The sequence below is a fragment of the Humulus lupulus genome, chromosome 4, assembly GCF_963169125.1.
Source record: "Humulus lupulus chromosome 4, drHumLupu1.1, whole genome shotgun sequence".
In the NCBI taxonomy this organism is placed as follows: domain Eukaryota; kingdom Viridiplantae; phylum Streptophyta; class Magnoliopsida; order Rosales; family Cannabaceae; genus Humulus; species Humulus lupulus.
Genome location: NC_084796.1, coordinates 245,410,511 through 245,425,599, shown reverse-complemented (window position 1 = coordinate 245,425,599; position 15,089 = coordinate 245,410,511). Strand labels below are relative to the sequence as shown.

Below are 15,089 nucleotides of genomic sequence, written 5' to 3'. Positions count from 1 at the left end.
TCACATAAACATGCATATAATCATTTAATAGCATAATAAATTAATTATGGCCATCTTGGCCTCCTAATTAAGGTCTTAAACCTTATTAGGAAATTTGGGAGCTTATAGTAGACCCCAACGCCTTCTTCGAGGCAGAAAGAATCGTATCCAAGATCACGACTCAGGGGAGGGTGAACAAGATCCTGCTGAGCCACAATATCGAGGTCGGGACTAGAGCTCTCATCGCCCGACCTGCTTTCGAAGGGGAAAGGAGTTGCTCCCCTCTCTAGGATGATTTTGCGGCCTGGAGTGACGAACACTTGAAGACAGGTGCCTTCCTTCCCTTGGATCAATACTTCACGGATTTTCTGAATTTCGTGAAGTTGACTCCATTTCATCTCCCCCAAACTCTTATAGGCTTTTGGCGGGGCTGAAGTACCTGTTTTTGAAGCATGAGTTGGAGGTCCCCACTCCGGCAGATATATTGTATTTCTTCTGCCTCAAAGCTAGCCTGGAATAAAGAGGTCGAGGTGATGGGTTCTACTACCTCACCAGATTCCCAAATTCTACTTCGGTCATCGAGCTCCCAAGCCACCCTAACGACTATAAAGATTTGTTCTTTATGTCGAACGGGTTCCGAAACTATGAACACAGATACTTCAACTGTCCTCGTAAGTTTTTATTCTTTGACCTCAGCTCGTGAAATTTTATTCTTTCTAAGATATTTCCCTTGTACATGTATTAACCGAGTTTATTTCTCGTGCAACCATATTTGCGAGGACGGTGAAGTTCGTGACCCTTGGGGGTTAGTACGAGAAATTATCTGGGCTGCCCCCCAGTGAGAAGGATTACTGCCAGATCGTGAATGATGTCACGATGCTGGCGTGTAAGTTGATTGGCGAAGGCCAGACGTTGGCCTTAAGGACTCGGGTTACTCTCTCGGTAATCCACGAGCTCCCTCCATCTCAAGAAGAGGCCTTGCCGGCCGTCAAAGGCGAGGATGAGGTGCCTCTTGTGCGAAAGAGGCGGGTTCCCAAAGCTATTCGGGAACCCGATTTAGAGCGAACTGCGTGAAGGGCAGCAGCCAGCCCCTCTGGCCAAGGTAACTCATATCCTTATAGGGAACTAGATAGGGTTATTGCCAATTTTAGGTTAGTTAGATTTACCCAAACCAGCTCATCCATCGTCATCCTCACGACCCAGACCGTAATATCACCCTGCTCCAGTGTGTAGACCACTTGATGGTGCGCCATGACAATAGCTACCCTAAGGGCACCATTGTTGTAGATAATACCTTAAATTTTAGGCCTGCCATCTTTGAGGAGTACAGAACCAACCGTAGGTCATGGCCTTCTATACTCCAGGAGCTGAAAGTTTGGAGAGAAGAATCTGGGCAACTATTCTCTGAAAGTTTCCAGAAAACTCCCAAGAGCTAATAATATAGACTCGTGGACTAGGCAGTTGAACTTAGCCAGTTCGAGATATTGTATGGAACCAACCGTAGGTCATGGCTAACAGTGTATTTAAGAAATTATAAGGATGATTAGTGCTTAATAATAAACCAAAATATGAAATGAATTCACAAGAACACAAATCTTTTTACGTGGTTCAGTGGTTAAAATCCGCCTAGTCCACGAATCTATATTATTGTTGTTTCTCTCTCTATTTTGGCAGAGTTTCAGTATTACAGAATAATCGTCCATTTTTCTGTCCAATATTCTCAGTATTTATAGAGAAATTCCTTGGATAGATTTGGGTAACCGCGTGAGTCAATCACGGATTTACATATTTATTACATTTAATACAAACAATTCACATTTATACTGGGATATGATTTAATCACAATATAAATGGTCTCCTATTATCTAAGACATTAAATATGACAGGCTGGTCATAAATAATCGTATAAAAGTACCTGAGTCTTTGGGGATCTCCGGGTACGCAATATATTTGAATTATCATGAGCTGGATATCTCTCTGATCTCGTACTTCGGCAGCCATGAGCTCATGCTTCACAACCTTCATGTATGTAGCTCGGGTTAAACCCAGGACGCCTAATACCACTCGTGCCTAGGTGAAACCAGAGTTGCTTACGTGGATAATAAACAAATATTATTTCCTTGGTTATTTCTCTATATATTTATTTGTTAGATGTACCCAAGCTGAGTGAAGGACTCGTGCTGAAATTAGGGTACAACAATATATATATACTGATATACATCCAAGGCTCTTCTTATGTAACACTACGTACTACTCCTTCTGAGAATTATCGTTAGCTTTCCATTTTGTGTGTTTTACTTTAATTTGAATAAGTTATATGATGTTTGAACTATGTGAAATGTTTCATAATAATTACATTCAGTGCAAACTATATATAACGCCCCACGTCACTATGGATGCTTCCTGGAATGACGACTGGCCCTACAAACCAACACGAGTCTTTCCAGCATGCTTTGTCCTCACTCGCTCGCTTCCTGGGAAAACTTCCCAGGAGGTCACCCATCTTGAGATTACTCCAGGTCAAGCACGCTTAACTTTGGAGTTCTCAAGTGATGGGCTATCGAAAAGAAGATGCATCTTGTTGATATAGGTAGTACCCATCAATCCATTTAAGCCATCTTCAACTGTGTAGTCCCATACCTACACAGTCTTAGAATCATCACACTTGACATTCCCCAAATGATGTGGGATTGCACAGCTTTACTCGATCTTTTCCCTACGAATCACAAGATATTGGCTGTCACATCTACCACCACCTCTTTCTCCACCACTGGACCGAAGTAAGGAATGGGAGACTCAGGGGTGACCTCCTTCCCCTTCTTCTTTTGCTGAGAGGACGAGCTGGCTGCGTTCTTCTTGGGAGCATTCTTCTTGGGAGCCATCAGATCGCCCAACGAACAAAACGACCTAATTAGTAGGTGATCTAAGAGGAATTAAAGGTTATGACGCGGAACTACGAAGGGGGAATGCTTTATTTTTGAGACACGAGCTGAGTTGGCCTCAGCCGCGTCACATAATGCCATGCGCTACTATAATGCCCCAAAATCCCTAATGCGGTTTAATGGCTGGATTAGTAGGTCGGGAGGACCATAATTGTTTTATTATGCCATTAAATGATTATATGCATGTTTATATGAATTATATTATAATATGATGTTAAATGCATGCATGTGGGTCCACATTTGATTATTAGGGCATTTTGGTAATTTGGCCCGTTGAGGGCATATTTGTGTATTTTAGTGCATATTGTGATTAATGGATGAGATCCCATTATTATGGGGATATATTCGAGCTATTCGGCATGAGACGGTCTTATGTTGCAAATTAGTGGTTTTGTCATAACGGGGTCAATTATTGGGATATTGGATAATGAGAATGTTTATTTAATGATATATTGGGAGTTATTGAGATCAGGAGGAAATTCTGGGAGTTTTGACTATTTTTGTAACGACCCAAATTCGCTAATAAGGCTTAAGAGCATTGATTAGTGTGTCGGGAGGGCATAAATGGGATTAGAGTGAATAGTACTTATTCGGATGAGATATTATGTGATTAATAGTGCTTAAATGATATTATATGATAATTGATGATATTATGTGATAATATGAAATAGATATGTTGTATATGTGAGAACTACATTATTATGTGGATAACTCTGCAGCCGGCGACTCGAGACGATCCTAGGGCTAGATAGCAGGAAAAGTCACAACGGGGCATTATAATTGACTTTGGTCAAGTCAGGGGAAATTTTAGGTATCGGGTAGTGATTTAGACTATCGGGTGATGGAAATAAATAATTTGAGATATATTTGAGGTTAGGATGTCTAGGCGGGATTATTGGGGGATTTTACCGTTTTGCCCTCGTGGATGTTTCCGGCACCCCGAGCTTTGGGATTAGTCTAATAACCTAAGGATATACTTGGAAGACTTAGAAAATACTAGACACAGAAATTAAACCAACCCTCTCTCAGCTCTTTCTCTCTCTTCTCTCTCCTAAGGAAGAACAACACTGAAAGTTGAGGAGGAATTACTGGAATCAAGCTGAATCTTTGAGGAATTAAAGGGCTGAATTAGAGGTTGAGCTCAAGAACTAATCAAGGACTGAAATAGAGCCAAGGTAAGCTTTGAATTTTTGTTTCTGAGGTTAGGAATTTAAAGAAATGTCTGAGTTTTAAATATATGTGGTTTTGGCATTTAAGGTGGAAATTGAGGCTTGAAACTTTGAAGATAGGTCAGGGGACTCTTGGAGAAATGATTCTGCAGCTGAGGTAAGTTTCAATTCAAGTTTGATGGTTGAATTTTAGAATTTCCATGGCTGGTTTTGAGTTTTTAGGTTTGGAATTTCAGAAATTGGAATTGGGATCTTGGTGAGTGTTAGGCTGGATTTTTGGTTGAATTGTGTTGTTTAAATCATTCTAATGATGTTGTTATTGATTGGTTTTAAGTTGGGAGCTTTGGGATGGCTTAAGGTGAGGTTTAGAGACTGAAAATGGTGGATTTTTCTGGGTTCGAAGGGGCGGGCCACAGCATAATTCTTGGTGAGCCGTGGCCCTTGGAAGCTGAGTTGTGCTGAGGAAGGAGGGCGGGCCGCGGCATGGTCCATGTAGGGCCGCGACCCTTACCTGTTTTTATGCCTTAGGAGGGCTCTGTTTGAGGCCATGCCGTGGCATGGATGGCCTATGCCGGGGCCCTTAAGGGATTTTGGGATTTTGAGATTTTAGGCTTGGGAATTTAACCTAGGGTGCTCGGGATTGAATCTTTTACCATATTTGGTGAAGTTCAATGTTTCGGGGACTAGAACTTGGTTTAGAAACTCCTTTAAGATTGTTAATGGTATCCTTCATTAAGATTGTGACTAGGTGCTAAGCTAGGGCTTGGGGATCGGATCGCGCTCAAGGAGTATCGCCCGTAACTAGTTCATCTAGAAGCCAAAGGTAAGAAAACTACACCCGGTTGAATATTTGAATGGGACTAAGGGCTCCCTAATATATATGATTGAAATAATGGTATTATGCCATGTAAATTGTAAACCAACGGCCTAAGCGTGCCACGGTTAACTTGTGCAATTGGCACGACTCGGACACTGGTATCCGAGGACAACTTATTATGCACTGAGCTCGGTTTAAGCGGGCCGGAGTCAGTGGGTTAAACAGAGGGTGCGACCTAAGGTGTTGGCCCTAGTTATCATGTGAATTGAGTCTTATATTGGCGATAAATGTGTATTAGTGAGATTGTTAAATAATCTAAGTATTGATGAGGTTTCTTTGCACCTTGAAGTATGCTTACATGCTATGGATTGAATGATTGAACATGCTTATTATAGTACTTGATTGTCATTATTGTTTATGTTGTTTTCGTGCTGGGCCTCGGCTCACGGGTGCTGCACGATGCAGGTAAAGGCAAGAGCAAGATCGATCAACTCTGATTAAAGAGCTCTGCAGGGTGAATGTACATGTCAGGCCGCTCAACCGCCATGGTTGAGGAGATTACAGGGACAAGAGGACCAGAACCTTGTATTTTGCCTTAGTATGGCTAATGTTTACTCTTAACTGTTGAATTTTGTAAACGAACTTTTAAACATTGTACTTTTGGGGATCCCTTCTGTAAATTGTTTATAGTCTATAAAATGTTTCTTTTGCAGCCAAAATGTCTTTTAGCCCTAGAATACTTTAGCTAATGACACGTTTTGAATAAACGACTTGATTAGCAAGTCTCACACCTTTATAATTACACAGTGTAGCGGTCTTGGCTATCCAGGGCATTACAATTTTTCCCCCAGGGATGTTTTTGGGACCCCGAGCATTAGGTTTTATTTGAGGTTACTTAAGCCCGAAGTAGTCTGTCAGAAGGAGATCTTACGTGAAAACATGTTCTCTCTCTCCCATAAACCTTTGTGACCATTTGTGGCAATTTCGAAGAGAACTTGAGTTCTAGGTGTCAAAATCAAGCGAGGATCGAGGCATAGCGGTCCTAGGAAAGATTTAGAGGTTCTTCACCGAAGGATTTAGCGAGAAACAACCCAATAAAAGGTAATTCAAGCTTTAAGTTTTGAGTTTTAGAGTTTCTAAGCTTTGATTTGGATTTTGTGTATCGATGAGTTTTTGATTCGTTTGAGCCTCGGGATTCGATGATTTTGGATCATTGGGATGTTTGGGAACTTTGATTTTTGGATTTGGAGATGTTTAGGTAGGTTTTTGGAAGGTTTAAAATGTGAGAAAACGAAGTTATGGCTGGTTCACGGGTGGGGGCCACGACCCTGTTCTTGGGCGCTGCGGCCCGAGCTGGGTGCTGAGGGCGGTGGAGTTTTGTGTGTGCTGGGGGCCGCGGCACTGAGTATGGTGCACTGCGGCGCTTGCTCCTATCTTGGCTGGGGGCCGCGGCTCTTGAGGGTATTTGAGGCCAAATGGGTGTTTTGATCATGGGAACTCAATCTTAGGCCTCGGGATCGTTCCTACTACCCGGTTTAGTGAGATTCGATGTCCCGAAGGCTAGGTCTTGGTTCGGGAACCTTTGTTATTCATTTTATTTATGGAATCCCATATTTGATTATGACTAGGTGACCGCTAAGGAACTAAAAGTCAGATCGTTCATAAGGGTCGTTCTTTCACTCATTCTCGCTCGAATCAAAGGTAAGAAAACTACACCCTGTATATATGACATCCGTGGTTGTTATAGAGGCATGTTAGCTGTTAAATGTGGACATTGATTGCATATTAAATGCTTAGCAAATCTTGCTTACTTGTGTATGGCACTGCCTATTCAGAATGGCACTGGTCGCGTATTACTGACCTAAGAGTCAGGAATGGTATAAGCGTCATGAACGCAGAGCCGATAAAATATTAGATCTAATCGATATCAGCGTTGAATGACTCTAGGAGCATTAATGCTGGATCGACCCTAAGGTCGATGAAAATTATAAGCGCTAAACTAGTCTAAGACTAGTTACTCAGAGCTAGGGCCAAAGGCCTAGGTGACTGTTTTATCACATGGCTAGGGAGCGAAATCCCATGGTTGTGATTCTATGGTCACTCGGTAGGTTATGATGGAGGCTATTTCATCAAATACCTATCTTGATAAGCTAGTGAAAGGATCACTTATTTGCAAAGCCCAGGTGACCCTATCGTCACATGTCTAATGGGAACGGAACCCACCTTAGTGACTTTTACAACTGTCACTCCTCTATTTTGGATTGAAATTCCTAATTGATTATTATGATCATTGTTGATATTATATTCATGCAGTTTTGTGTTTTCTTGCTGGGCTTTGGCTCATGGGTGCTATGTGGTGCAGGTAAAGGGAAATAAAAGCTCACCCATCCTTGAGTGGAGAGCTTAGGTGGTGATGTGTACATATTGGCCGCTTGACCACCACGACCAAGGAGTTCTCAGGAGAACTAGGGGTTTACCCTATTTTTGCCGCTTAGATCGGCGGGTTGTAAATTTTATAATGTAGTGACCATTTTGCATTGTAAATAACTTGTAAACGTTTGTTTGGGCCCGTGAATAGTTTTATGTTTTAAATAAAATATATCATTTCCTTTTGATTGGTTTTCCACCTTAACATATTAATAATACCTAGAAGCACGTTTTTAACCAAAGAACTCGAGTAGCGAGTTAAATTCACAGTTCAACGTTCACCGTAACGGTCTTGGGGTAACCAAGGCGTTACAGCTACCCTACGCTACGCGCCTCAGTATCCTAACAGACCCCTGATATTTAGGGATCCGTGTGTTAGAAAATCAGACCACTACTTTCCTTGGGAGGCGGTTTAGTGCAAAATCACCCAAGAAGCATGACCCCTAAGCAACCTAGTTTGGACCCTAAAATATTTTCATCTTCTGTATCCCGAATGGGTATTTTCTAAATTCGCCATGAATTACCCAACTTTACCCAGAAATTGCCCAATTTTATGAATACCATAGTTCTAGAGATATTTTAGGACCTACTCATTTGAATCTAAGTTGAAGCCTATTTGCTAAAGAACTTTTGGGAAATAACCTAATATTGACTACGATGAAGTGCAGATGAGCATGGTGAAGAAAAAAAAAAGGGACTAGTAAAGGAAAATTTTCTTCAGATACAAAAGATGAGGTACTTTCAGTATGTTCTTCAATAAAAAGAGGTAGACTTTGCAGGGGAAAGTTCCTGGAAGACTCCCGAGTAATTGGGTGCAACGAACAATTTTTGGGTTTTTTTCTGAGAAAAAAGAAGGATTTGGAATTGCAGAAGAGAGAAAATGTGGGAAAATTTCAAATGAAAGGTTGTGAAACCTGAAAATTGCCTACCCTATTTATACGTAAACGACATAGATTAATTTGGGCCATCCGATTTGTTTTGTACAAGATCCAAAGGCCATGGTTAAAAAGACAAAGCGGCGGCAAAAAGGTGACAAGACAATTATTGTAAGCCTTGAAACCTGAACATACGCCAATTATGGTGTACCACATGTCCAGTACTCGAGTAGTGGGCAGGCATGGTTTAATGCAACAGAAGTCTAAAAGTCCCTACTGTGTAGGTCAGAAGATGACGACACAAACCACAAGCAAGGACTTTGGGGGCAAATGTTGTACCCTAATTTAAGCACGAGTCATTCACTCAGCTCGGGTACAGCTGGCAAATAAATATACAGAGAAATAATAAAGGAAATGATATTTGTTTATTATCCACGTAAGCAACTCCGGTTTCACCTGGGCACGAGTTGTATTAGGCGTCCTGGGTTTAACCCGAGCTACCGACATGAAGGTTGTGAAGCACGAGCTCATGGCTATCGAAACACGAGCTCATGGCTGTCGAAGTATGAGCTCGAAGAGATATCCAACTCGTGATAATTCAAATATATTGCGTACCCGCGGATCCCCAAAGACTCGGTACTTTTATACGATTATTTATGACCAACCTGTCATATTTAATGTCTCAAATAATAGGAGACCATTTATATTGTGATCAAATCATATCTCAATATAAATGTGAATTGTTTGTATCAAATGTAATAAATATGTAAATCTGTGATTGACTCACGCGGTTACTCAAATCTGTCCAATGAATTTCTCTATAAATACTAAGAATATTGGACAGAAAAATAGACGATTATTCTGTAATACTGAAACTCTGCCAAAATAGAGAGAAAAGCAACAATAATATAGATTCGTAGACTAGGTGGATTTTAACCTCTGAACCACGTAAAAATATTTATGTTCTTGTGAATTCATTTCATATTTCGGTTTATTATTAAGCACTAATCTTCCTTATTATTTCTTAAATACACTGTTGGCAAAAAAGTGTGTTAACATGTATATATATATATATGTTTATAGTTACACCATGATTAAACATTCATTCATTCATTAAAAATGGCTCCGACGATACTTATACACTGTTCTTCCATTTATTGGTTGAGTTGGTCTTGCGTTTTCTTCATAGCCCTGAAAATAATAATGAATTTACCATCATAAAAAAAAAATCATTTTAATCTTAGTATTAGTTTTAAAATAAATTAATTAAAATTTTATTAATTCTAGTAAAATAATTTTATTTAAAAAATAAAAGTTTAACTAAAATCAGAATATTATAAATTTTAGTACAAAATTGGCCAAACAAAAAATTTTAATATCAAAAGTAATTAGCACACTTTCGTTAAAAGAAGGATTTATACAAATTTTAGTTCCTTGTGTTCTAGTTTAATTTCATAACATACCCTTTGTTTAAAAAAAATATACGTTTAGACCTTATATTTTGTTAATTGGTTAAAAATGATCTCCGAAATCCAAATATTGTCAATATAATATTTTTGTCCTTAGGTTTTATTTGAGGCAATGACAGAAAATGTGTGTATATCTAACGATCATCAATCTGTATCATGTTATATCAATTAAAAATATGTAATACCACAAAGAGGTGATATATTGTTATTGGTACAATCCAATATCGAGTCTCACATATTTGAATTTAATAAATATTATAAAGTATCGCTAACTAACCATAAGTTGTTGGGCACCTTAAAATATCAAATAGAATATATGCATGTGAATCCGAGCATGAAGATCAAAGACTTACATCTTTTACTGCGTCCTTTAATGCTTTGATTTGTCCGAAGGAAACAGTTTGCACCTGTGTATAAATGATAATACATATATTAATAATGTTAACAAGTTGAACCAGTATATAAATGAAAAAATTAATTAGGAAATATATGTATATAATTTAATCAAGTCATATGATAAAATTAAGAAATGAGACCTGTTCGAGTAGAGTCCAAAGTACATCCTCGTCACATGGAGGAGTTGTAAGAGAACCCTTATATCTGTAATAACCGCTCTTGTTTTCAAACCCAATATCATATGGATTGATTATTCCCAAACCTATTTCTCCTGTCTTATTATTTTCGAGTGATCTTATTTGATTATATACCTGTGTGACATTAATAAAAAAAATGATATATTTTAGCTAAATATTATTTAAATTTAAAAACTAAATGAATTATTTTTTAGAAAATATATTAAAATTAATCATGCAATTGATTTTTTTATAGGTCATAATGTAAATCACTTAAAAAAAATATGTCATTTTCATCGAATTATTAACGGTACCTTTGAAAGAAAGGGATTTGGCGGACCATACGTGTAGAGAATTCCAAGTACCGCAATCTCACCCAAAGAATTTTTGTGAACAGCGTGAAGCTCCGCAGCAAATCTATGAACATGTCAATCTACGCTTAAGCATATAATAATAATTTTATTTTTAATTTTAATTATTAGATTTTTTAATTTAACAAAGTCTTAAATATGTATCTATTAAGTTTGTCAAAAAAAAATATATATGTATCTATTAAGTAAAATATATTGGCAATATCATAATAGTAAAATTGCATTAATATTTAGTATTACTATATTAATACTATTTATTCTTATTATATACATATCATAATCCATTTTTTATTTTAATTAAAGAGATTTCTTTATAATATTGATTTTTTCTTTTTGGTGAATAAAAGTCAATGTATTAGTCAACAGTCAAAAGGATACAATTCAACCATTTACAAACCAACCAACCAAATACAAACCAACGAATCCAACCAAAAAGAACACTAGTTCTTACTGAACTTAGTGACCCACTCCCTATCTATAGCTTTAGCCTTTTTAGGCATTACAAGAGAAAGTCTAAACTGAATCTCTCTAACAACTCTTTGCTTTTGTATTATTTTAATTTAAATAATATGCTAATTTCATAAAATGGAGAATTTCTTAATTAATTAGAATAGTTACCATTCACACTCAAAACACATTCATATTCTTATTTAGGGTTGAGCATAAAATCCGAAAAACCGAAAAAACCGTGTACACCGACCTACCGAAAAAACCAAAACCGTTTAAACTGAAAACCGAAAAAACCGCCGACAGTGCAAACCGCCACTGTTCGGTCGGTTTGGAAATTTTGGGTGAACCGACAAAAAAACCGAAACCGACCGAACACAATAAAATAATAATATAATATTATATAATTATTAATTATTAAAAATTTAAATTTTTAATAAAAAAAAAACTTAAGGCACTTGTAAATGTAATTATGTTCTATATATTTATGTTTTAAAAACATACAAAAATGGAATCTAACAATTCAAAATTTTTAATTTTTTAACTAAAACTTTCAAAAAAAATAATAATAAAAAAAAAATCAATTCGGTTTGGTCGGTTTAACCGACCAAACCGCGGTCCAAAACGGTCGGTTTTTTTTTAAATTGGTTTGGTTCGGTCGGTTTTCGGATTGCACCAATCCGAACCGAAAACCGAATTCTGAATTTTTTTTGGTGAAAAAACCGCCCAAACCGACCGATGCTCACCCCTTTCCTATTCAGTCCATATCTTTCAATATATAAACATAAACAATATATTGTCATTTTTGTTATACTGTTGCAACAAAGTATATCAAGATGCTTAGTTATGTGAAAACAAATATAATAATATTAACAAAATAAATGAATAAACGTAAATTAAAATATATTTTATTATTTTATATTAAAATTAAATATTTTAAATATTGTGTTTTTGCTTTTTGTTAAGTAATTTAACAGAATAAACAAAAAAGTTCATCTGAGATCATCATACAATAAGTTGATGATGTCATGAGACTGCTTAACAGAATAAATTATTTTATTTATTTATTACTGTTGTGTAAAATTTTTATATTGTTCCAATTAAATTTACTCAGATATTTATTTCCAATAAAGTATACTCAACTGTTTATTTTTATATGAAAATAAAATATATTAATATTAAACTAACATGTATTTGACTTTTTTATATCAAAATAAACTAAAAAAAAAGTTTATGTGAGATGAGCATACAATAATTTGATGATACCAATGTCCATAGTATTTTTATTTATCTATATTGTGTGCTCATTTAATCGCAATTTTTCAGCATGAATTATATATAAATTTTTATTTTGTGAAAGCCACTTTTAATTGTTTTTTTTTTTATGTTTTGACATTTCATAAATCTTTTTTTTTGAAGGGGTTATATTTTTTTGGACCATGTGTTTTGTTCTATTATTTGTTTGAATCTTGTGTTTTGACAAATTACTTTTTGGACCTTATGTTTTGTAAAATAGTTCAAATAGAACTCTAAACCCGATTTTGATCAAAGTTTTCTCAACTGGAATCACAAATAATTCACCAAACTAACACTTCAGAACAAAAATAAAATCATTCTACTTAAAAACTGTGTTGTTATATTCAATTGTGTCTTCATTAAAATTGAGTTTATGAGTTTATTTGAACTATTTTACAAAATATAAAATTCAAAAATGATTTTTTTAAAACACAGGGTCCAAACAGGTAATCAGAAAAAACACAAGGTCCAAAAAAGTATTAAACCTTTTTTTTAATCATCGAATTACAGAATTCTACATCAACTTACAGAATTCCACCATGATGAATAGCATTTTTGTTATATCAAAATCATGAAGAACAATAACACTCATTCGTAATAGAAAAAATGAAAATAAAGAAAAATGATAATTAAAAAGTTAAAAGTAAAAATTAGTAAATGAATAAATATAGACCTCCATCCATTGATTTTGTGCTCAGATGGTGTATGCCAATGAGATTGCAACAATTTATACTCAACTCCACTAATGTTAAGGTCTCCTGCATCTTCATTCCATTGTACCTTAACACAACATTTAATAATGTGAGTAACACGGTATACGGTAATTGGTATAATTTAATATCGAATTTTATATATTCTCAATTTTATATTGTACAGTTAATCATATATTGTGTCTATAATAATATATTTGTGTTATATTAACTAGACATTCTCCCAAGATTAATTCTTATAGTTGTATGAAGGTTTATTAACTAATTAAATATTTAATAATAAAAATCATATATAATAATAAAGATTTATATTATTTTGGGTCGTTCTTCTGGTTTATTTTAATTCTACAATAGATTTTGTGTTCTTAAAAAAATATATATTTTTAGACATTTATTTTGTCAAATAGTTAAAAATGTTCTCTTGAATTCGAATTCAATTATTTGACTTCAAGTTTTATTAACTTGATCATCCAATTGTAAAATATGCGGATATGTAACCCGCATTGATTTTGATGAGTTTATTATATTTGAAAATATTTTGATTGAATTTAGATTTTGGGAACCATTTTTAACTATTTTACAAAAATGAGTGCTAAGGAAACTCTCTATTGCACTCTCTTTTACTCTCTTCTTCACTCATTTATGACACGTGAATATTATTCAATTTTTTATATTTTAATATTTTTTCAAATCATTAGTAGAATCCGCATGTTATTCATTGATTTAAAAGAGTGTAACATAGATTGTATTTAGCATTACAGGGGTAAAAAAATATACATTTTAAAATAGACGGTCCATCACAAAATCAAACGAAAATACACGACCCAAAATAGTATAGAACATGATAATGATGATGAAGATGATAAGTAATTAATACCAGAATGTCATGTCCTCTGTTGATTAAAGTAGCTTGGGCAGGTTTGTAATGGGTATGTAAAGCAGCTAGATCAGGCCTAAGCTGTACACTTAATCTTGAAATGTCAATTGGAGATTGACTTGTTCCATTACCACAACGGTACCAACTTGGGTTAAGCTCCCCCCATCGAGAGGGTCCTCTTCCAGTATTTTCATCATAAGCATAATTATCTGCTCAAAAATATCAAATAAATCAAAAATATATTCAAAAGTAGTTTATTGACTATATATATATATATATATAAACAAAAGTTACATTGAGAAAGAATAATACCTTCTTCTTCAGACTCGATAGCTAAGCAAATGTTGAAATGGGAAAAAAAAAGCAAGGAGAAAAGAGAAAATGCAAATAAAAAGATGGAGTGAGTACTCATGATGATGATGATAATGATGATGATATTGATCACAGTTGAATTAGATCAGTTCACTATTTATAGATGGGTTTTTTATTGGAATTTATTGCTTCAAAAATTAATTACCACTTTATTATACCTTATTATTTTTTAATTCAATTACGTGTATATTATTTATTATTGGGGTATTGACCATTTGGTATCCTGTATTTTGTTAAAGTATCATTTTAGTACCCTCTAATATAAATAATTCTCACATGGTACCCCCATATTTGAAAATTAGTTAAAAATGATACCTCCCAATCGTATTTGGTCAACAGATTTTTCATAATGACCATATTGCCCTCCATAGTTGATTTGGATTTTTTATTGTTATTTCCAAATGAATTAAATTTTATTTTTATAAAAAAAAACTTAAATTAAAAATTGTATCTTTATAAAATAAAGGGAAGGGAAAATAAAAAACCTGGTTTAACCGTTGCCTTCTTCTTCTCCATGGCGTAGGTCACCGTAGGTCTGAATCTCTTTGCCTTCTTCTCCATGCCCTAGGTCTGAATCTCTTTGCCTTCTTCTTCTCCATGGCGTAGTTGTGAAGGTATGCTCTCTCCAATATTCTTCTCCATGCCCTAGATCTGAAGGTTGGTTTATTTTCTTAGTTCTTCTTCTGGCTCCATTGTTCTTCTATATTCTGTCGGTGATGGCTTCATACAATAGCAGCTCAGTTAGCAGCAATGGTGTAAGGTTTAA

At 35.4% G+C, this 15,089-nt stretch overlaps 1 protein-coding gene across 2 annotated transcripts; it reads right to left on the bottom strand.

The window, feature by feature from the left end:
- Positions 1–9,158: 9,158 nt before the first annotated feature.
- LOC133831534 (alpha carbonic anhydrase 4-like) lies at positions 9,159–14,388 on the bottom strand. 2 transcript variants are annotated; one of them, XM_062261882.1, is made up of 7 exons: positions 14,264–14,388; positions 13,952–14,160; positions 13,038–13,144; positions 10,565–10,667; positions 10,215–10,385; positions 10,032–10,085; positions 9,159–9,400 (listed from the first exon to the last, which is right to left on the bottom strand). In XM_062261882.1, the coding sequence occupies exons 1-7, from the start codon at positions 14,361–14,363 to the stop codon at positions 9,323–9,325; spliced, it is 822 nt and encodes a 273-aa protein (XP_062117866.1). In that variant the 5' UTR covers positions 14,364–14,388; the 3' UTR covers positions 9,159–9,322. The 2 variants fall into 2 exon arrangements, with proteins under 2 accessions (XP_062117866.1, XP_062117867.1); XM_062261883.1 differs by lacking the exon at positions 10,032–10,085.
- Positions 14,389–15,089: the final 701 nt, after the last annotated feature.